Source organism: Anabrus simplex, chromosome 2 (genome assembly GCF_040414725.1).
Source record: "Anabrus simplex isolate iqAnaSimp1 chromosome 2, ASM4041472v1, whole genome shotgun sequence".
In the NCBI taxonomy this organism is placed as follows: Eukaryota; Metazoa; Arthropoda; class Insecta; order Orthoptera; family Tettigoniidae; genus Anabrus; species Anabrus simplex.
The window spans coordinates 157,536,207-157,558,816 of NC_090266.1; the positions used below are offsets into that span (position 1 = coordinate 157,536,207).

The following is a 22,610-nucleotide window of genomic DNA, read 5'->3' on the forward strand; positions in this document are numbered from 1 at the left end:
ACAGGCATGTTAATCTATATCAACAAACACTTGAACATACAGTACATTACAAATAGAAATTGAATTAAAAAATAGTTTTTCTACAATTTAGTAACTCTTTGAACTTACTGCAAATTATTATCAATTTGTTAACTTTGTACATCTTTTCCCAATGCAAAATCAGTAATCCAGTGCTGTAGGATAAACAGTATTATTTGTCACACTATTAAGTGCATAAATGTGTAAATTCCTCTGAGTTCCAACCCTAGACCAAGGTAAATAAAACTGACCATGAGAGAAGCAGAAAAACAGTGTTTCCAAATTAGCAATTTCAGCAAATTAGGTGGGGCAGGGGTAGCGTGCCTGCCTCTTACCCGAAGGCTCTGGGTTCGATTCCCGACCAGGTCAGGGATTTTTACCTGGATCTGAGGGCTGGTTCGAGGTCCGCTCACCCTACGTGGTTACAATTGAGGAGCTATCTGATGGTGAGCTGGCAGCTCTGCTCTAGAAAGCCAAAAATAATGGCCGTGAGGATTTGTTGTGCTGACCACATGACACCTCATAATCTGCAGGCCTTCGGGCTGAGCAGCAGTCACTTGGTAGATCATGGCCCTTTAGGGCTGTTGCTCCATGGGGTTTGGTTTGGCTTCTGGATTTCAGCAATTGTCCTTGAGTGTTGTTTACCGTCGTCATGAAAACTGTGTTACGCTAATGTAGTACAATCTAATAAACCAGGGGCGAGTTGGCCGTGCGGTCAGAGGCACGCGGCTGTGTGCTTGCATCAGGGAGACAGTGCGTTCGAATCCCACTGTCAGCAGCCCTGTAGATGGTTTTCTGTGGTTTCCCATTTTCACACCAGGCAAATGCTGGGGCTGTACCTTAATTAAGGCCACAGCAGCTTCCTTCCAACTTATAGGCCTTTCCTGTCCCATTGTCGCCATAAGACCTATCTGTGTCGGTGCAATGTAAAGCAACTAGCAACAAAAAAAAAAAAAAAAAAAAGACTGGGTGAGTTGAGTTGTGAGTTGTGCAGCTGTGAGCTTGCATCCAGGTGATAGTGGGTTCGACCCCCACTGTCGGTAGCCCTGAAAATGGTTTTCTGTGGCTTCTCATTTTCACACCAGGCAAATGATGTACCTTAATTGAGGCCACAGCCACTTCCTTCCCATTCCGCGTCCTTTCCTATCCCATCATCGCCATATGTCAGTGCGACATAAAGCCAATTAAAAAAAAAAAGAGAAAGTTGAGATGAAAGATAAGGTGCAGACTTTCCAATTGTTGCACTCGACAACTAAAACAAAGTCTCCACAGATTGGAATGAAGAGAGTCAAGTAAACATATAATACAGGCATTAATTAAGGCAGGAATCAAAAACAAAGAGGAATGCAAAACAATGGTACATACAATTGAAGCAAGTAATCTGCACCTGAAAGCAATCATTCCATACTCATTCATGGAATTGAGGTTGATTTTCCAGAGAATGTATTTCTAAAGGCATAGTTTTAGAATTAAGAAATAGAGGATTTCAAAACTGTGATACATACAATCGAAGCAAGTAATCCACACCTGATAGATCGTTCCATACTCATTCTTGTAATTGAGGTTTATTTTCCAGAGAATGAATTGCTAAATTGTATCATAGAGCAAAATCCAGCTGTAAAAGTAAGCTATCATAGCAGGCCTTGAAGACTTAAAGGAGCATTTTCTGAGGACATAGAAGGATGGCACCAAAAAATATGTGGTTGTTGAATTTAGCACTGCCATTTTTGGACACTGCTTCTTACAGTGCTAGAGGAAAAGTTTGGATGAGACATCTTGAGCTGGCTTTACCATGGTTATGGCTGGTTGTTCCTTGATCATTTTCCAAGAGTGGGGAGGTTTGTCTTGATATATCTCGGAAACTGTTGATTTTAGGGCTTTAAAATTTTGTTTTCAGGATCTCTTTGGGACTTGCCGAGTATTGTGCTTCACAGTACGGGTCATAAAATGAGCTGTGTTCGGTCCTTTTACAACTTTGGTATTTGTTTATGCCTCCTTACAACATGGGAGTTCAAATTTGAATTAACAATATAACTACCTCTTTGTCCCGTCCGAGTGCGTCATGCGGATTGGTGTAAAATTTGGTACTGATCAGTTGAGGTGTGTAGATTTGTATAATAAAATAAACAAACTTACTTTTGATTTTATATATATATAATTATTGTATATAGTAAGGTTTGCATATATTGCCACAGAAGAAAAAATCATAGTTTAAGTTACGAAGAACTGGTTATTGGTGTCGGTCAAGCAGGAGGAGATTGTTAATAAAATATTGCTAGAATTTTGCACAGGAGTTGTTCAACCAAAACAGACTGGTGTCTAGAAACTTAACGCTGTATTGGACAACATACACTATATCAAAATGGCAGCATACTAGTGATGGTTTGAGAGATTCTACAGATAATCACTGCTAACTATGCAGGCATCTGTCCCAACACTCAACAAGTTTCTCTATACCCTCCATAATGAAGAATGCTAGTTGCTGGTTGAATCACTCTTCTACTGTGTTGAGACCCGCTTGATCGGTGGTGAAACGTTTATTCTTTAGGGCTTTCTTCAGCAGACCAAAGACGTGATTCTCAGGAGGGAAGAGACCTTGCCTGTAAATCAGGTCATCCATTAGACCCCAGCAAAAATAGTGCTGACTGTCCATTGTGTTGGCAGCATGTTGATGTTTGTTACAAAGTGACATGAGTACGTTTCTTGACATTTTCTCTGTTCATATCTCTTTCTTTGCTCAAGAATTTGATCATGCTATGTTGTATTAATTTGGAATGTAACCATTAAACCAGGCATGAAAATGAGCAGTTGCCCACATGCCCCGGGCATCTAAATTATTTCAGTGGGTCCCTAAGATTCCAGTAACATGGCTGGTCGGATTTAAAAGAAAAAATTGTCAAAAAATATGTACAACAAATGTTTTGAATACTTGAAGCTTTGTACTATCTTGCGATGTCTATAATGTACAGTAGTTGTAATTCTACAAGTTACACGTAATCTTTCTGATACCCATGTGTGAAATGTTACGTCATTTCTCCCACCAGGAGTCTTGGTTCACCAGTGTGTCCTAGACTAAGCAAGCAGTCAACATTGTGTCCAATGTATACAGTCTTCTTCCATCTCTCATTTGCAAGCTTTGTTTAATAAATAAAGTTTAACAAGTTCATTTCAATATCACAATTTTGTCCATCTTTGGGAAGATATGAAAGATCTCCTATCAAATAGAAATCATTGACTGTAGTAGTAGTAGTAGTAGTAGTAGTAGTAGTAGTACATGAAAAGTAAATGTGCGATGTGATGTTCTTTGTGTTAGTGTTTCCGATAAGACAAGTTTCTTTTTTTTTTTTCTTTTCATCGCTCCAACACTGATAGATCTTATGATGACAGGATAGGAAAGGGCTAAAAATAGGATGGATGTGTCTGTGTCCTTATTTAAGGTACAATGTGCCTGATGTGAAAATGATAAACCATGGAAAACCATCTTCATGACTGCCATCAATGGGTTCCGAACCCATTATCTCCCAAATGCAACCTGACAATTACATTACTCAAATCCTGCAGCCACTCGCTCGATAAGCAGTGTTCACAAATTGTTAATGAACAGATGGAAAGCATACTGGTAACTCCAGTCAAAAGTACTCCACAAGTAACACGGGTAGGCCTAACAAGGGTGGAAGGAATTTTAGGCCTAGACAGGTGCAAGAAATTTGGTTCGAGAAAATTGATTGGCTTGAAAACGATTCGTTCAAAACTGCTTCTCAAGAAATCATGCTGGCCTACAAAATAAAAGGCATTGACTGTGGTAGTAGAGCATGAAAAGTTAATGTGCAGTGTATGTTCTTTGTGTTAGTGTTTCTGATAAGCCGAGTTGTTTTTTTTGCACCCGCACAACTTACAACTTTTTCCTCAGAGTGACCCTGTTGTTAGCTGTTCATCATCATCATCATCATCATCATCATCATCATCATTAATGACCCACTCCAGTCGCACGGGTGTGGTTAACAAGCCTCCTCCACTCCTTTCTGTCCTTCCACTTTTCCTGCTCCATTACTTCCACCACATCCAATCCAGCTTCTCTAATGTCCTTCCAGATCTGATCCATCCACCTTCTTCTCGGTCTTCCAACTGGTCTTTTTCTCCCTTAATTTCTCTTTCCAATTCCCTTCTTGCTACCCGTTCCTTTCCCATTCTTTTTACATGTCCGAACCACCTGAATCTTGATTTCTGTATCTTCTGTACCAATGGTTCCATATTTGATTTGATTTTATTATTTTCTGATTTTATTATTTTGAATTCTATCTCTTCTTGTCTTTTTAACTGATGTTCTTAAAAATTTCATTTCTACTGCTTGGATCTTATTATCTTGTCTCTTATCAGTTACCAGCTTTTCTAGTCCGTGTGGTTTTTTTTTTTTTTTTTTTTTTTTTTTTTAAGCTGTTAATACAGACACCAAACCCTGCAGTACTGCAATGTCTTCACTGTCTTGTCAGTTATTTCCAATGTTGCCAGCTCTGTATATGTTGAACAATTCTTATAATATGACAATGAAACTGGGCTTACTCATGTTGTTTAGAGAACTCCTTATCTGCCTAAATTAAGCCATGCAATAGAAGATTACTGTTAGACTTCACCCAGAATAAAAATTGTTGAATCTTAAATGGGATTTGAAAAGCCTGGCCATTGAGGAGCACTAGATTATGAAATTTCCACCATAAATATTCCTTTAATCTCACATGGAGATGACTCTACAATGATGTGGTCCTTACAATTATGAACTATATAATTCTTCAACGAAAATATTCATAATAGAACTCAGCCTCCATTTACAATTTACACATAGAAATACTTTGAACTGGATGGGGGGTGGGAAGGACTAAGTGAGTAGTTGCTACACGTTTTGCTTATTGTTCTCTAGTTATTCATACAGGATGATCTGAGATGGATATAAAAGACTGGGTAACTCTTACTCTGAAGGAACAGCCACTCTTTTTTTTGTGAAATGGGGTTAGGTAAAAGCCATATTTCTTGAATGTATGTTGAAAGTTGTTGCTTTTGAGATCTTTATTTTGTTTTACAAATGGGATCATCCTTCTCTGGAATGTAAGTATGGGTGAAAGTTGTTCGATAACCTGCTTTTTAAAAAAAATTTCTTGTGTTTTACTGCAGTGAGCATAATACGCAATAATTTGGGGCTGGAGACCTTTTCCAGTGTTGAAATGAAGTTACTGTGAAAAATTCATTCTCATTGTTGACAGAAGTTTCTGACTGTGGATAAAACCACTGAACTGAAGCATCCTGATCCTATTCATATGTGTGTGCAGTGTTAAATTAATAGGTGTACGTATTCATATTGTATTTTCATGAGTGTCATTGCATTCTCAGTGGTCATTGTTTCATTGGGGGGCTGCTGGCTTATGAATCATATTGGTTAGGTGTTTCTCTGCTGTGTTTGAGTTTGCTTACCATCCCTGCATAGTTGGCATTTAAGAGTGTTTAAATGAAATCTAGTGTTGTAGATTTCTTCATACATAAAGGGGATCACAAGTAAAGTTGGCACAAGTTATTGAATGCCACAAGAATGATAGTACCGTAAAACCAGAGTACTGTCAGTTTTCCCACGTGGGATGTTCTAAATAGTAATGAAGTATGCCAAATGGAGCATACCTACAGTGTATTACTGTGACACGAAACTGACGTGACTCCTAACCGAACAAAGGAAATTTGTAGTCTGGACAATGTGAAAAGTTTTTATTTTCTTGACATAAAGCTTTCTGGATAGGAGGTGTTGTAAATCTATTTTAAATCATGTCTCTGTCTTTGAAAACCGCTACTCTGTTGATTATTACAACATATGATGCAACAGAGATGAGCTTATTCGGTGACAACCATCAGTATTATGACCATCTTCAGAATACCCAACTCAGAACACTTGGAGAGTTATCCCCTTTTATAGCTGAGGTTTATTCATCTGTCCTATTCACATTGTTTGCTTAGTTTCTGACAAGGACTTGGGCATGTTCAAATCCAGCTCTTGTTGGACTGAGTGGTTCAGACAGGTGAGGCGCTGGCCTTCTGACCCCAACTTGGCAGGTTTGATCCTGGCTCAGTCCGGTGGTATTTGAAGGTGCTCAGATATGTCATCCTTGTGTCTGTAGATTTACTGTCACGTAAAAAACTCCTGCGAGACTAAATTCCGGAACCTCTGTGTCTCCGAAAACTGTAAAAAAAAAGTAGTTAGTGGGACCTAAATCAAATAACATTATTATTTATTATGATCCAGCTCTGTAAATTACAGGCATCCAGCCTTCTTTTGTCGCCTGCTATACCTTTCTGCATGAATGCTTTCAGATATAATAAACTGAAGTCCTGAAGTTTAGAAATGGTGTCACTTTATCTCATATTGCCATCTGTTGCCCTAGTTTCAATTTAATATTAACGAGAGTTACAGCCATTCTTGCTTATTAAGCTTCGCAACCATTTGGCAGAATTCCAAGCATTCGTGAGCAGTGGACAAAAGAATCTACATTAGGAAGTTAGTGGTAACTCACGTCTGATACTTGGGGATTCAAGTTCTTGAAAGTAGACTTTACTTTGCTCACTCTTGAAATAATTTTCAAGGTCATTTTCTATTATCTTGAAACATTGCAATTGGCATGTTCAGTGGTGCTTCTCATTTGTAGTAGAAAGTACCTCTAAAGGCAACTTTCCTTTTTAACAAGCATCATGACTCGGAAGATATTACACACACACACACACACACACACACACACACACACTGTGTATGTATTGTACCAGGAAATGCCCGTACTATTGTGCGAGCTTGATGAGCATGTGATATTGACGCAGGGCGTGTACGGTACATTAATTGGAGTGGATACAGGGAGAGAGGATTTTAGTAAATTGAATTATTTTTAAAGTTCTTGCTTTATTTTTCAAATTCCATTTTATATCACCTTTACAAGGAGTGCTGTTCTGGTGTGATGACTTCTCACATGACTGCTGGATCTCCATAGAACCACATCCTCGAACCGTCCTTACCATGGAACTCGTGTCATCACCATGGAACCCTGTCCACGTCCTGCTGTCATCCCCATGGTACCGCGTCCTGGGTCTCTCGATGGAAGCTTTAGATTTTCCTGAAGTTCTCAAAGCTCTCAATGTGGGGTTAACACTCGCTCGAAGTTGACTATACGTGTTTGAAAGAACAAGTCACCCGAATATAGCCAGAACAGATGTACTATTTGTGATGCAAATCCTAAGTTCATTCTCATGAAGAAATTAATTTTCACTGATATTATCACTGGAAATAGCTGCCTCTGTGGATCATCAGTAGAGCGATGGCTTCTAGATCCCAAGATTGCGGGTTCAAACCCGGCAGAGGTAGTCGGAATTTTTGAAGGGAGGTAAAAAGTCCATTCGACGCTTCATGTCACACGATTTTGGCATGTAAAAGATCTTTCTTTGGTGACACATTTGGTGTTTACCTGACAAAATTAATTAAATCTCGGCCATAGATGCCCAAGAGAGTTTCGGTTTACTCCGTCTGCCATCTAGTGGCCCTAGAGTAAAACGGAATGTCAAAATTGACGAGCAAACAGCCAGATGGCGTCAAATTGAAATGTCTGAACACGGTAGCTGAGGCCATACGATTATTATTATTATTATTATTATTATTATTATTATTATTATTATTATTATTATTATTATTGTTACGGGGTTACCCGTGGATCAGCAGTGGTGAAAGAAGGTGCCGGGATGAATGGGTCTAACTACAAAGTTAATTTAAAATTTTAACAAAGGTTATATTTTCTTGAAACAACAAAATTTAAACAACTTAGTGAAATAACAATGACACAGCAATTTAGAAACAAGACTTAGAAAGATCCAAGACTTAAGAACTTTAACACTTTTGGGCTACAAGCCCTTAGTTTTACACTTTTTGAGATCCTAGCTCAACTTTACCAAAGCACAAATTTTTTCAAAGGGCAGAAAACCCCGAATACATGGAGCACTTGCTCCCAATTTTCAATATCAAGCCTCCCAGAGGCATTCTTACAATACTAGAAAAGAGCTGACGTGCTCTCAGTGTTCCCAGCCTACTCAAGGCAACGCAGTGTGAAAATCTAGTAATCACTGTCCTTACAAGGCACTACTTACAAATAACCCTGTTATTACACAGGGGTATCTAGTACCCAACCTACGGGGCTTTAGTAAAAAAGAACAGGTTCAATAAACGGCCCGAGTACAACAGGAATGGAGTCGGAGATTGAGCTCCGCAAAAAGATTTAAAGACCTGGCCAACGGAACAGGGGCTAATCCCAATCTACTGAGGTAGCGCGAATTGAGATAACTTGAATACATTACAGAAACAAATGCGGTACCTAAAACCAAGATGAAGGGGAGCTCGAGAGGTTATATCACTCCCTATCCCTGATTTACAGTTAAAGATTTATAAAATTTTACATGAGCCGAAATGAGATTTACATTTTAGAAGGTTTGTTACATAGTTAAGGTTTTGAACCTTTCCCTCGGATTAAACTGCAGAGCTAGCAAGAAATAAAGATGTTAAACGACCATTACCTTGCTGTAGAACTGCTGCGTGAAGAAAGAGGCACCTCCCGCCCCCTGTTTGACACACACACTTAGTTAGATGTTGATCAAATGGCCAGGAGACGTGAAAATCCACAGTTTATAAACCCTCGGGGAACATTCGCGACCTTTCATGAATAATCAAGACACACCCACAGAGTTTTATTGGTTAAAATCAAAAGTTACACTCAAAATCCAAGAAGAAATATGGGATTGGTTGAGAATTAATTACAGAAATTCTTGATTGGCTAAATTCAAAATTGGCAGAAAGAACAGATAAATATTGCCAACCAAAAGAAGAATGAACAAAATTTAGTAAGGAGAAAACTTATGAATACAAAATTTCTTCAAAAGGGTTCCTTCACTTCGCACCAGGGTGCATGATCAAAGTTTGTTAGTAGTGACATCTATGAGAGAATGTTCAAGCTTCTTGATGAAATGAAAACAAAAACAAGTGGAAATTCGCACAGTTCACAATAACAAATTTTAGTGGTGCCATCTTCATTGAATATTTATAAGTTGGTCCAGTTTCAAGTTCACGGTTTCTCCTGTAGAGGAGTACTTTAAGGCGCAAGATATAAATGTGTGGCGTAGAGGTGTACCCCCGGTACAATTATTATCATTATTATTATTGTTACGGGGTTACCCATGGAATGCAGAGCTGAAAGAAGGTGCGGGCTGGAATGGGTCTCTAACTACAAAGCCGAGAAATGAATTAAAATTTCATTAAAGGTTATATTTTCAAAACAGCCAAACTTAACAGTTTTGATATAGAATTTCCAACTTTAACCAGTAACAACAAGTAATAAGGTACCAGTAACAAAATTTAAGTCTAGGAACGACAAGATTTGGTGGTATAACAGAACTTAGGCTTCAAGCCTTCACTTTACATTTCCTGAGCTCTCAGCTCCCAATCACATATTTACCAAAGGGCAGAAAACTCCTAATAACATGGAGCACTTGCTCCCACCTTCGAATATCAAGCCTCTCTGAGGCACTTTTACCACAAATAAAAGAGCTAACCCTCTCTCAATTTTTCAAGCTTATAAAGGTAATACCAGACTTTTACACATGATTGCCATCAAGGCACAACTTACAATGAAACAGGGGTATCTTGTACCCAACCTATTGGGCCTTTGTTGGAAAAGAATAAGTTAAGTAATTGGCCCAAAATGCAAAACTGAATGGAGGCATAAATTTGCACTCCTACACAAAACCTTTTTAAAACCTAAGAGGCACTAGGCTGAAGAAACAGGGGCTAATCCCAAACTATGGAGGTGACTCGTATGAAAAAACTTTAAGACATTACAGAAGGGAAGAAACAGTTACAAAACGTAGTCACCTCAAACCAAAAATGAAGGGGAGCTCAAGAGGGTAAAGTACTCTCTATCCCCTTGTTACAGTTAAAGATATGTGAAGTTTTACAAAAGCGACGGCAAATTACATGTTTCAAGATAGGTTACATAGTAAAGGTTTCGGACCTTCCCCGTGGTTTAAGACTGCTGAGCTAGCGAGAAATAAAGAAGTTAAGTGGCCATTACCTTGTTGAAGAGCTGCTGCCGGATGAAAGAGGCGCTTCCCGCCTCCTGCTTCACTTCCATACACTAGGCTAGATGTTGTTCGAGTGGCGGAGAGACAGGAAAATCAGCAGTTTTTATACTCTTGAGGAAGATTCGAGACCTTTCATGAATAATTAAGACACACCCACAGTTGTTTATTGGCTGGCTAAAAGTTACACATCAAAATTGAAGAAGAAATACACGATTGGTCAAAAATTAATTACAGAAATGATTGGCTAACTTCAAAACTGGCGGAAAGAAAAGATTTATATTGCCAATCCACAAATGAAAGAACGAAATTTAGTAAAGAACAAACTTATGAATACAAAATTTCTTCAAATAAAGTTCTTCCACTTCGCACCAGGGTACATAGTCATAGTTTTTTGTAGAGACATCTATCAGAGAATGTCCACACTTCTTGATCAATAGAAAACAAAACAAGTTGAACTCCACACAGTACTGACAACTTCGTAATCACAAAATTTACTGTAGTGACATCTTCTGAGATAACTTATAAGTTGATACAGTTGTTAAAGTTCAGAGTTTCTCCTGTAGAGGAGTACTTAAAGGCGGAAAATTCAAATGTGCGGCGTATAGGTGTACCAGCCGGTACAATTATTATTATTATTATTATTATTATTATTATTATTATTATTATTATTATTATTATTATTATTATTAGATGCGAAAATGACCAGAAAACTGATCACCCAAAGCTCACTTAGAAGTTGTGCATTTCCTTCTTTGCCAAGCGGCCTTCAATTTTTGTCTCATCGTGGTTCTCGTTCTTCTGTCCACTTGGCTCCTGTCTTCTTTTTGTGGTTTCTCTCTGACTCTACTTCCAACTTGCTGATTTTCATTCTGTAGCAGTTTCGGTCTGCAATGTCGGCCACTTTGATTCCTGATTTTTCCAGGTCTTGGTGGATTTCCGATATCCATCTATTTGTTTTGATGTTTTCTGTTGCCTCTATTAAGATTCTTGTCAGTCTGTTTTCTGGAAGGTGATTGATGTGTCCGTAAAATTTCAGGTGTCTTTTTCTGATGTCGGCCACAAGGTTTGAGAGCTCCTCGGTTTTTGAACAAGATTGCAGTCAGCATCCTTCGTCAGGCAGTTTTGGGCCGAGAATTTTTCCGATGATTCCTCTTTCAGGATGTCTTCGAGTACTGTTTCTCTGTGGAGATCCAGTGTTTCACTCGCGTATAATATTTCAGGTTTGATCACAGTGTTGTAATGTTGAATTTTTGTGAAGATTGAGAGGCATTTTTTGTTGTAAATGTTTTTCGTTCGCCCGAGGGCTCTCTTCATTTTCTGGATGCGGACCTCGAGGGTCTTCTATTCTTTTCCTTGTTGGTACTACAATTTCTCCAAGATATCAGAACTCAGTTACTTTTTCGATTGTGGCAAATTTCGTGTTCAAAGTCTGGAGGCTGCAGTGGTTGCACATGACCTTGGTTTTTGAGAAGATTTGCAGGCCGAATTTTTCTGAGCATTTCTTGAGGGTTTCGATCTGGCTGATTGCCTGTTGTTTGTTTGTTGCGAGGATCGCGAGATCATCTGCGAAAGCGAGACAGGAGATTTTTACATGTTTTCTTGTCATAATGGTTGCCAATTCCCTTGAGCTTTTAGAGCTTGTTTCCATTCTCTCATGATTTTGTCCAGGGCTATGTTAAAGATTAGTGGGGAAAGTCCATCTCCTTGTTGGAGACCAGTTTTTATCTGAAATTTTTCAGATATATTTCCCATGAATTTTACTTGGAAGGTTATGTTGATGAGAGTCTGATGATATTTTGAGTCTTATTGTCCAGTCCGTATTCACTCAGTGTTTGGAAAAGGGATTGTCGGTCAATTGAGTCGTATGCTTTCTGGAAGTCCACGAAGGTGCAGATTGTGGGTTGTTTTTTGGTGTGTCGTAGTTTCAAGATGGTTTTCAGATTATCTGTTCTGTTCAGGATCTGTGGGGCCTGAAGCCTGCTTGGTATTCGCCCATGAGTGGTTCTAGTTCTTCCTGTGTTCTTTGGAGGAGGGCTGCAGAGAGGATTTTGTATGTGACTGCTTGCTTGCTTGCTTGTTGTTTAAAGGGGCCTAACATCTAGGTCATCGACTTGCACCAGGGAAATTCCCCTGTAATTGTTCACATCTGTTCGGTCACCGTTTTTGTGAAGTGGAACGAGGAGGGCGTTTGTCCAGTTTTCTGGTAGTTTTTCGGTTCAAATTTCTTATATGATTTGTGTGAGTTCGTGGAGTGAATTTTTTTTTCATAGATGTTTAAGAAGCTCTGCTATGATGCCATCGTCTCAGGATGCCTTCTTGTTTTTCAGTTGTATGTGTCAGTGTATTTCCTCTTGTGTAGGTGGGGATGAGTCTGGGTTTGGGTTCGGGTGGGGTTTATGTGGAAACCTTTCTGTTGGTTCTGGGCAGTTGAGTAGTGATTTGAAGTATCACGCGAGTTCCTATGTGTTTTCGTCATCCAATTTTATGTTTTGTTTTCTAAAGCAGAGGTTCTTGGGTGTGTACCTATTTAATCTGTTGCGGAAGATGCTGTAAAAATCTCTAGTGTTGTAGTTGCGGAAGTCCTGTTCGCCTGATTTCAGTTGGTTTTCCAGGTATTTCCTCTTTGTTTGTTTTTAGGTCTGTCTGTGGACTTCGGAATTTTTCCTCGTTTTCAGGTGTATGGTTGTTGATGAATGTCTGGTATGCTTTGTTTTCTATTTACTATGGCTTGGTCACATTTGGTGTTCCAAAAATGGTGTCTGCACTTTTTCTGCAGTGGGATTTGCTCTGATGCACTCTTCATGATTTTGTCGTGGAATTCATTCCAAGTTTTGGCTGGGATTTTTTCCCACATTTCCCTGAAATTGAATGTTTTTATTTGTGTTACGTCCAATGTTTTGTTTGCCTTGGATTTCTAGTAGAAGCAATTTGGGGTAAATTTCACTTTGATTCTGATTAATTGATGGTCCGAGTCAATGTAGGCTCCCCTGCGGATTTGTACTTGTGTACTTCTTTTTGTGCTGGGAAGGAGATGGCGACGTGATCGATCTGGTGTTTGCCGCAGCAGGTGTTCGGTGATTCCCATGTGAAGCGCTTATTTGGGTTTTTCCATAGGGATGTTGACATGATTTTCAGGTCGTGTTGTTGACAGAGCTCGATGAGGCGTTTGCCGTTTTTGTTAGTCTTTTCGTGAGCTGAGAATCTTCCTGTGGTTTTTCTGTAGCACTTTTCTTTATCAATTTTTCCGTTGAAATCATCCAGGAGAATGATTGTGTCTTTCGCAGGGATTTTGATGAGTGTGGTTTCAAGTTTGTTCCAGAAGTTTTCTGTTTGTTTCTGATCTTTGTAGTTGTTAGTGGGTGTGTGGGCATTTACGAAGGTGTAGTGGCGATTTGCACAGCAAAGTCGCAAGGTCATTAGTCTGTTGTTTATGGGTGTGATCTCTTCTACGGATTTCACGATCTTTTTGTGTACGAAAAAGGCAATGCCTAACATTGGTGTGGCTTTTCCTACTGTTCGTGTAGTTTTGCTCTTGAAAATGCTGTAGTTGCCCTATTCTGATGTCTCCGACTCAGTGAGTCTGGTGTCTTGCACAGCGAGTAGCTGGATTTTTTGCTGATCTAATTCTGATGTTAATCTGAGAAGTTTGCCTACGTGCAGGAGTGTGTTTATGTTTAGCGTGCCAATGTAGAAGGGCGTTTTGGTGGGAAGTTTGCCGGAGAGCTCCGACTCTCTCCTTCATGTAAGCCCGCCTCCTCCAGAATCCGAGTGGCCGGTAGCCGCCTTCGTTTTCAGTTGGCGGGTGGATTGGTTACAACCTGGAGTAATGTTGTTCTTACTTGCATGACTCATGGTGTGCTTGTTCTCAAGCGACTGGGTTGATCCCAAGGGAACGGAGTACAATCAGGTGAGTGAGTTCCTGAAGGTTTTCTGAGGCAGCCGTTCCGACTTGGAGTACAGACGCTGACCAGTCGCCGCACCAAATAGGTGAACAGACGCTATTGGATTTATTATCATCCTATGCCAATGGCCACTAGTGGCTCTTCCGCCTTTAGGGGCAGTTTCCCCACCCCAGGGGCAGGAGAGTGCTCTGAACCTCTACCCGCTCATCCGCCCTCCAAAGAGGCCATTGGCACTTGGTAGAGGAGGACCACCTACATCGGTGGTCACTCGGTTTGTGGACGCAGTTTAACATCATGCCCGGGACATTATTATTTTTTTTTTTTTTTTATAGTTCCGTTTGGGCCTGCTATGGATCATGTGGTTATTATCTCTAGCAGCTTTCTTCTTTGACCAGTACTCCATCATTCTTGCAATGTAAATATCTTTCCGCTCCTGAGTCCCTTTCACACCTCCTCCCGGGCCTCCCGGGCGTACTGTTTTTTCTGTTAGTGTCTGGAGAGAGCTTGATGTTCTGCTCAATGTTCTGCACCTATTCCTGTCATAGGTTTCACTGACAGCAATGTCCAATTCTTGAAGGTCTTTTCTGACAAGTTTTGCCCACTTTGCATTAGTCGCTTTCCCTCTAGAGATGGTGTGGAAGATTCTGGAGGTGAGCCTCTGATTGTCCATTCTCATGACATGTCCATAGAAGTTCAATCTCCTCTTCCTCATAGATGTTGTAATGCTCTCCAATTGTTGGTACATTCCATTGTTATGCCTGATTCTGTACTTGCCTTCTTCTTTAATAGGGCCCATGATTTTTCTCAGGATCTTCCTTTCCTTCAGCTCCAGTTTCTAAGTTGCCCTTTTCTTACCTTGTTTAGGCATTCTGAGGCATATTGTACTGATGGTCTCGCTACAGTAGTGTAATGCCTGATTTTGAGGTTAAGGGAGAGGGATTTGGATTTGTACATACTCTTACATAGGTGGTAGGCGCTTTCCAATTTGATGCATCTGCTGTTCATGGTCTGATCTTCATTCATGTTTGGGGTTATCCATTCTCCTAGGTATTTGAAGGAGTTAGTCCTTTGTATTGCTTTGTCCCCCAGTGGGATTGATTTGGGTGCATCTCTGATGTTGGTGATAAACTGTGTTTTGTTGATGGTGATCTTCAACCCTACTTTAGCTGCTATGTGGTCGAGAGAGCATAGTTGATGAATAGCTTCCTCCACACTGGATGCCAGGAGTGTAAGGTCGTCTGCGAAGGCTAAACAGTTGACCGTTAACTTGTCTTTCTTGTAGCCTATTCTCAATCCAGTGTCATCCTTTAGCATTTTCATCCACTCACGAATTACTTTTTCGAGTAGGCAATTAAAGAGGATTGGAGATAAGCCATAAGCCAGTTTCCCTCTGAATTAGATTCTGGCTGTAGTGTTGGTAAGAGTTGCTTTCACAAGATTCAAGGTTTTCTTATCTAGTCCCAGTTCAGCAAGTTCCTGGAAGAGCGACTCTCTATCTGCTGAATCATAGGCCTTATAAAAGTCGACAAATGTCCAACACATCAGAGGCTGATGCAGTTGGCAAGAAAGTGGATGCAGCTTCCAGCTGCCATTGCGCTCATAACATGTGCTAGCATATTCTGAGCCACCCACATTGCTCTTCTGCACTGCAGTTTCGCTGGGTTCCATTGCTTAACAGCACCTTAATCAAGTCCACAGCCGCTACCTTCCCATTCCTAGGCCATTTCCCATCCCTCCATCACCGAAAACCTTTGATGCGCTAGTGCAATGTTAAACAAGTAGCAAAAAAAAAAGTACTGGAGCATTTTGTAGACAAAATTATGCCGTCAGTTCGGTTCTTCCGTCTGATCCGCCATTGAGATACTAGACTTATATCCGCTATCTGAACCATTGAGTAGTTTTTGCCTGTTACCTAAAGCACGGGCCCTTACGTTGGTACTATTAGTTGGATCAACCAAACCCTGTGTTCCTTTTCTACAGGGTTGGCTGTATTATTGTTTATATAAAGTACAGTTTTTCAGAAATGTAATTTATTTGTACATTTTATTCCAGTTATATGTCATTATTCTGTATGTATAAACTTCTTGTTCTTTTAGTTGTAGCCTTAAATAACTTTTTTAAAGAAGTATCCATTTATCTTCTTTATAGAGAAATGGTGGTTTGTTACGGATTTTCCCTGAAAGTGCTGATAACTGGCAGAAGCAAGTGGCAGATATAGAACCACTTTTTGATCGTATTCTTTTCTTCTGGTCTGATCGAAGAAATCCCCATGAAGTACAGCCTGCATTTACGACAAGGTATTTATGGAATCATTGTGTTTTGGTGGTGGTGGTTGTTGTTGTTGTTGTTATTATTATTATTATTATTATTATTATTATTATCTGGTGTGTAACAGTAGTATCACATCAGAATGGAAGTACTGACCTCTTCCTTACATTTCTTTTTTCTTTCTATATTGTGGATGGTTATATCTTGAAGAATTTTGTGCAAACTTCATAAGATGAACTGATCTTCATCACTTTGCTGTTTTTATGTATAATACCTTCATTTAATGACTAAATCATGTGGAGCCTATCCAGCTTTCACTCCTGTACAGCAGAGGCAACCTGAACACCATTATGTTAATTTGGTCTGTGAACTCTTTTTCTTCCTATAAAACATCAGTGATCACAACTGGAAATTCCTTATGTTTGCCATTCTGTAACTTGATTCAATTTCAATGTAGGATATTTTTGAATTATTGAAAATTCCTCCTCCCCCCTCCCCCTCTCGATAGGAGGGTAAAACACAGGACACATTCAGAAAAATGAGGACGTCTGGTCATCCCTTATTCTGGGTTAAAAGAAGTCGTAATACTAAACTGTTTGGACTCCTGTTTTGAAACAATTATGTTATAAATATCATTTGCTTCACCTTGCACTTAATTTCCTTTGATGTTGCACCTCAGTTTAAAAATACTAAGCCTGTCAAATGATGCATTGAACTCTTATTTATAAGGGACAGTTGAGTGGAAACCAAACATCCACCGTAACATACATTCTACACAGAAGGTGGCAACACTGTTATTACGTATCGATACTGCCATCACTGTGGTAGGAGAACTGCATAGTGACAACTGACAGGTGCATAGACTGGTTTAGAGTGTTCGAACTTCATAGTTACAACTGACAGGTGCACGTGGTTGTTGGGTTATTTCTTTGTTGGTGTGCGGACTGGTTTAGTCTTCATCCAGCTGTAGAAGTGGAGGCAAGCAAAAAAGAGCAGAGAAGTGTGGTTCATTCTCTGGTGGCTGAGACTTCTGGAGTACGCGAAACTCATTGTCGCATTTCTGCTGTGTATGGCGAACACAGCACGTCCATGACGAGTGTGCGCAAGTGGCATAGGAGATTCCGAGAAGAACGCACGTCTCTGCAAGACAATGCGTGCCCAGGACAGGCCCATTGTGTCATTACTCCTGATGGCCTTATCTGGAAAAACAGACTAATCATGGAGGAAGGAATTCTTGTTCAGGTCGGCATTAGCCACGGCTCCGTACATGCAATTATCAAAGATCACTTGTATTTCCACAAAATTTGTGCGCAGTGGGTTCCGCATCAAATTATGGAGGGGCAAAAGATTGACAGAATGGTGTAATGTCTGAGTTATCTGCAGTGGTACCACAAGGAAGACTATGAGTTTTTGTCCCATATCATCACAGTGAACAAAACATGGTGCCACCATTTTAAGCCTGAGAGCAAACGGCAAAGCCAGTAATGAAAACATCGGAATTCACCCCCACCAAAGATATCCAAAGCTGTTCACACAAGTTCTGGTAAGGTCATGATGACCTTCTTTGACTTCAGGGGCCCTCTGCTTGTCGATTTCCTAGAGCGCAGCACCATGATCAGTGCGCATCGCTATGAAGACACTTTGCAGAAAGTGCAATGTGCCATAGAGTCAAAACGGCCTGGAATGCTGTCGGATGGAGTCATCCTGTTAAATGATAATGCTCGAAGGCTACGCTTCAGTGATTTGATTGGGAAACACTTCAACATCCTCTGTACAACACGGATCTCTCACCTAGTGATTATCACATTTTTGACGACCTGAAGAAAGACATTCTTGGGCGTTTGGACGAGGAACTGCAAGAGTGGGTGAGGTGGTGGATCCGTCAGCGACCTACCTCTTCCTACAAAACTGAAATTGATGATCTCCTCTCGCGGTGGGATAACTGTATTAATGCTTTTGGTTATTACTTTTGAATAAAACCATTCCAGGGTCACGTTATAGCGGGAGTTCGGTTTTTATTTCACTGCCCCTTGTACTTTAGATTTTGTCATAAAATGTACTTGGCTTTCTAGAGTAAGGTTCCGTCAGTTTTACTGCACTTCAAGCTTACTTTGATATGTTATACTTGTCACCCACTCAAATTACTTCCACTTTGTTGTTCATTGTGAGTGTCTTAATATTTCTTGTCCATGTTGACAGACACCTCATTAACACAGCTGAGAATTGTTATATTTTAGCAACATGTAACACCACTGACGGTTGACTGAGGGAGCATGATGGCTGAGTGACATTGTCAATTGGTTTCTCACCAAGGTGACTGCTGTTTGTTGCTTGTTTCTCCCTTTGTTTATCTTCTCCAACAGGCTTTCTCTTTATTCATTATTACCTTTCCACCAGCCTCTCTCCATTTACTTGGACTAAATATTTTTCTAAATATCATAAATTTTCTGTCCAGTTTCACATTGTAGAGATTCCACTTTTATGAATGGTATATACTGTAATACTTATAAATACTGTAACTTATCCAAATCTGGTCAATGGCAATCTAGTCAGTACCTCTAGCTATCCAAAGGAACCACTGTTCTGGCATCTTCAGGCTGAGTCTACTTGCATCAGTGCAGTAATTTCCTTTCGTTTTCTCAGTCTGCAGCTTGTGGACTAACTATCCAGATAGTTAACCTTGCCCGCAGCTACTTGATTTCAGAGACCTCGCAGGTTCCGGTTTCAAATTGGGACAAGTTGAACATAAACCATATAGATTTGATTAAGACTCCATTCTTTTTTTCCCACCCGCTGTGGGTAGGGGACACAGACGAAGAATACACCCATGATATCCCCTGCCTTCACAAGAGGTGACTAAAAGGGGCAACCAACGGATGATCGAATTAGAACCATGAGACTACTTGTAATTAATGCCACCACGTGGGGAACAACATGGGTCGCTTTTACTTGCGCGTAGTACCACTATGTTAGGTACATAATAGGTTTGTGATTAGTAGTGACGATGTGTGCTTTCCGCTTTTACAGTACCTGTGATTAGTACCACTATATAAGCGACACCATGGGTGAGCGACACCATGGTTCTGCCTTGAATATGATTAGTACCCACTGTGTGAAGAACACCACGGGATAGTACGAGTCCCTGTGGTTAGTACACTTATGTGATGAACACCATAGGTTTGTGTTGCCTGTAAATGGCTCCACAATGTGAGAAACACCATAGGTCTGTGTTACACGTGCGCATTACATTACCTGTGAGAAGTACTATAATGTGTGGAATACTGCGAGTCTATGCTACTTTCGATTAGTACCGCAACAGGTCAGATACCATGGTTCTACTTTCCTAGCAATATGTACCATTATGAGGGGCTGATGACTTAGATTTTGGACCCCTTTAGACTACAAGCATCATCGATTCAGTATTGTGCTTTAGAAGCAGTCCCTTGGTCAGTAATACTACTGTTTAACGTTAGTTTCTGGAAAAGTGGGGCATTGCGGGTCGGATCCACTAATTGTTTTAAATTCATATCCATCCATTCATTCTTTGTCCTCACGTTTTGAATTCTGGTCAGTGGAGGATTTTGGACTTTTAAATTGTAATTACATCTTGTCTCATTTCGTACCATTAGGGGCCGATGACCTAGACGCTAGGCCCCATTAAACAACAAGCATCATAATCATCATCATCATCTTTTTTCCCGGATGTTTTTGGTGTATGCCAAAAGTGTTTGGCTAGAAGCCAGTACCACTTTTGTACAGTTTTATTGCTTATTTAATTATTTTATCAGTTCACATTCTCTTTCAAATTGCCTGAACTCCTATTCATTCTCTATTGACTTGCAGTTGTCTTACATTTTGTACATTTTATTATGTTGTGTATATTTGGTTTATGTTCAAATTGAGCCCCTATTGACTGTGTGTTAACAATCAACCTCACTTCAGTATTTAGATCTCGTTTGTCTGCTGGCCTTGACTTTCTGCCAGTATTTCTTGAGACCATCTATTATTGCCTTTGGATCTTTTTTCCAATTGAGCCTCTGTGGACTGCGTGTTAACAGTCAATCTCCTTTTCAGTGTGTCTGTGTCTTGTTTGTCTGCCGGCTTTGACATCCTTCCAGTATCTCTTAGACCATCGTTCAGAGCTTTATTCTGCTCCTCTGGTAAAGGAATTCTGGATTCTGTCTCCGCCATAAAATATTATTATATTATATTGTTCATGAGATAATGATAATTGTGATTAGTAAATAGGAATTTTTATGTTCTCTGTTGCAGATATGCCATCACACTTTGGTATTTTGATGCTACTGAAAGGGAAGAGGCTTGTCGACGACATCAGAAAGAACACAAAGATAAATTCAGCATTTAATTCTTCAGCAACACTGACTAGGAATACATCCTGCTGGTCTAGGCATGTATAACTTGCAGCTGATGTTCAGAATTGTGGTCAGTATTGCATTATTCCTAAGTGAATATGCAATTTCAATTTATAATAATATAATCCCTTCCACCTCCTTACCCAATTTCATTCACCGTCATTAATTTTTCATCTTCATTAGCTCCTCAACTGAGATCAGTTTCAGGAAGGCCATCTGGCTGTAAAAACGTGCCATGTAAATTCATCTCACCTCATCCCCGAGCCTGTATCAGGGAAACAGGACTAAGGGGTAGACAAACAATATGAAATGTCATAATCTAAATCAAGCTTTCTCCCATTCCACAGATCTCTACTCATATGATTTAGTGAAAGTTACTGTGTTATCTCAAAACTAAGATTTTTAAAGATTTTTAATCTGTTACAACCACCTGTGATTGGCTGGCACAAACTGTTTTAAACATAATCCTGAGGGATTTCCATCTGTAACAAATCATCAATCGCTCACTCATTTTTATTTATTCTATATACCAGCAACAATTAACTCAATGTTTGTTTACATAAATTATTTTGAAGCCACGTGTGTTAACTAGTCCAACTAGAATTCATGTGGAAATTATTGGTCAAGATGCAAGAAAGATTTGTGGAGCATTTCAGTTACACTTCTTTTTATAGACAGCTCAGCAACACATGTGACTGGATGAGTAGCACAGTAAATTCAGTGCTCTCCTCCTTTGCTCTAGGTTTGGAGGCCGAAACCGAGCACAGTTATTTGGCATTTAAGAATCTCTCAATGCAAAAGACTCGTGTGGATCAGTTTACCTGCTGAATTGCAGCTTTCTATCGTTTCCCATTTTTTTAGATTGTATTAGGTAAAAAAAAAAACAGGAAACATACAGAATTGTGTTTTAATTCATTATCAATGAACTGTACATACATGCTGTGAAGTTAATAGTGCTGAAGGATTGACATTCCTCATTCTCTGTTTGCTCATCATTACTGCATTTGGCCTACCTGCTTTCTAGCGTATGCTGAAAATATTCTCAGAGCTATAATTTGTAAACATAAGGCTTGATGATTTTTTTAAACTGTTTTTCTAGTTAACACTGCTAACTTATTCCCATCAGAGATTTTTATTTTTCTTATTATTTTTGTAATAAAATGATGGTTAGATATGACTGGAAGTGACCCATTCATTGCTAACATGGTCTTAGAATGTCCAACAGATTGAAATGTAAAAATAGGGGCATGGACAGTAGTAAAATGTTATCTGTGCAGAACTGTTACTGAATAAGTACGACTGTGCTGAGGTACATCTTTTAAATTGTATTTTTATAGATTTTACCACTTGTTCCTAATCATTAGCATACAGTCAAAAGAGAATGTAAATTTCATCTACATAGCGTTCTTCTACTTCAGAGTCAGATAATTAACTTATTTGATGATCATTTACACATAATTTATGAGCCTGAAGACTTGGTACGCAGAAATTGCAGCCAAGCGTATCACAATTTGTAATGTTGAACAAACTCCCCCTGCTACCAAGGAACCAAATAGAATTAATTTATTCAATTCTTTCACTTCCAAGTGAACCTTTATTCCTGTTGTGGAATTATCATATTCATCATCACATCAATGCCACTGAATGTCATTCAGTGTCTTCTTCGCTTTATAGGAGGAAACATTACATAATCTTCACACATCATTCTCACTCTTCATCACTATTGTTCTCTATGGCTAAATGGTTAGCGTGCCGACCTTTGGTCACAGGGGTCCTGGGTTCGATTCCCGGCAGGGCCGGGAAATTTAACCATCATTGGTTAATTTTACTGGCATGGGGGCTGGGTATATGTGGCGGCTTCTTCATCATTTCATCCCCATCACGAGGCGCAGGTCACCTGAGGGAGTTA

The 22,610-nt window shown here is 39.7% G+C and overlaps 1 protein-coding gene across 2 annotated transcripts in view; it reads left to right on the plus strand.

Annotated features, from left to right (window-relative positions):
* Hph (HIF prolyl hydroxylase) overlaps positions 1-22,610 on the plus strand; it is a 110,785-nt gene that overhangs the window by 62,507 nt on the left and 25,668 nt on the right. The window contains exons 3-4 of one of the 2 annotated variants that reach the window (XR_010859231.2): positions 16,209-16,357; positions 20,601-20,771. Coding sequence is in view for 1 of the 2 variants with exons in the window: in XM_067140401.2 (XP_066996502.1) it covers positions 16,209-16,357; positions 20,601-20,694 (243 nt within the window). In the remaining variant the exon portion in view is untranslated. The remainder of the gene's footprint in view (positions 1-16,208; positions 16,358-20,600; positions 20,772-22,610) is intronic. The other variant, XM_067140401.2, reaches the window with a different exon arrangement.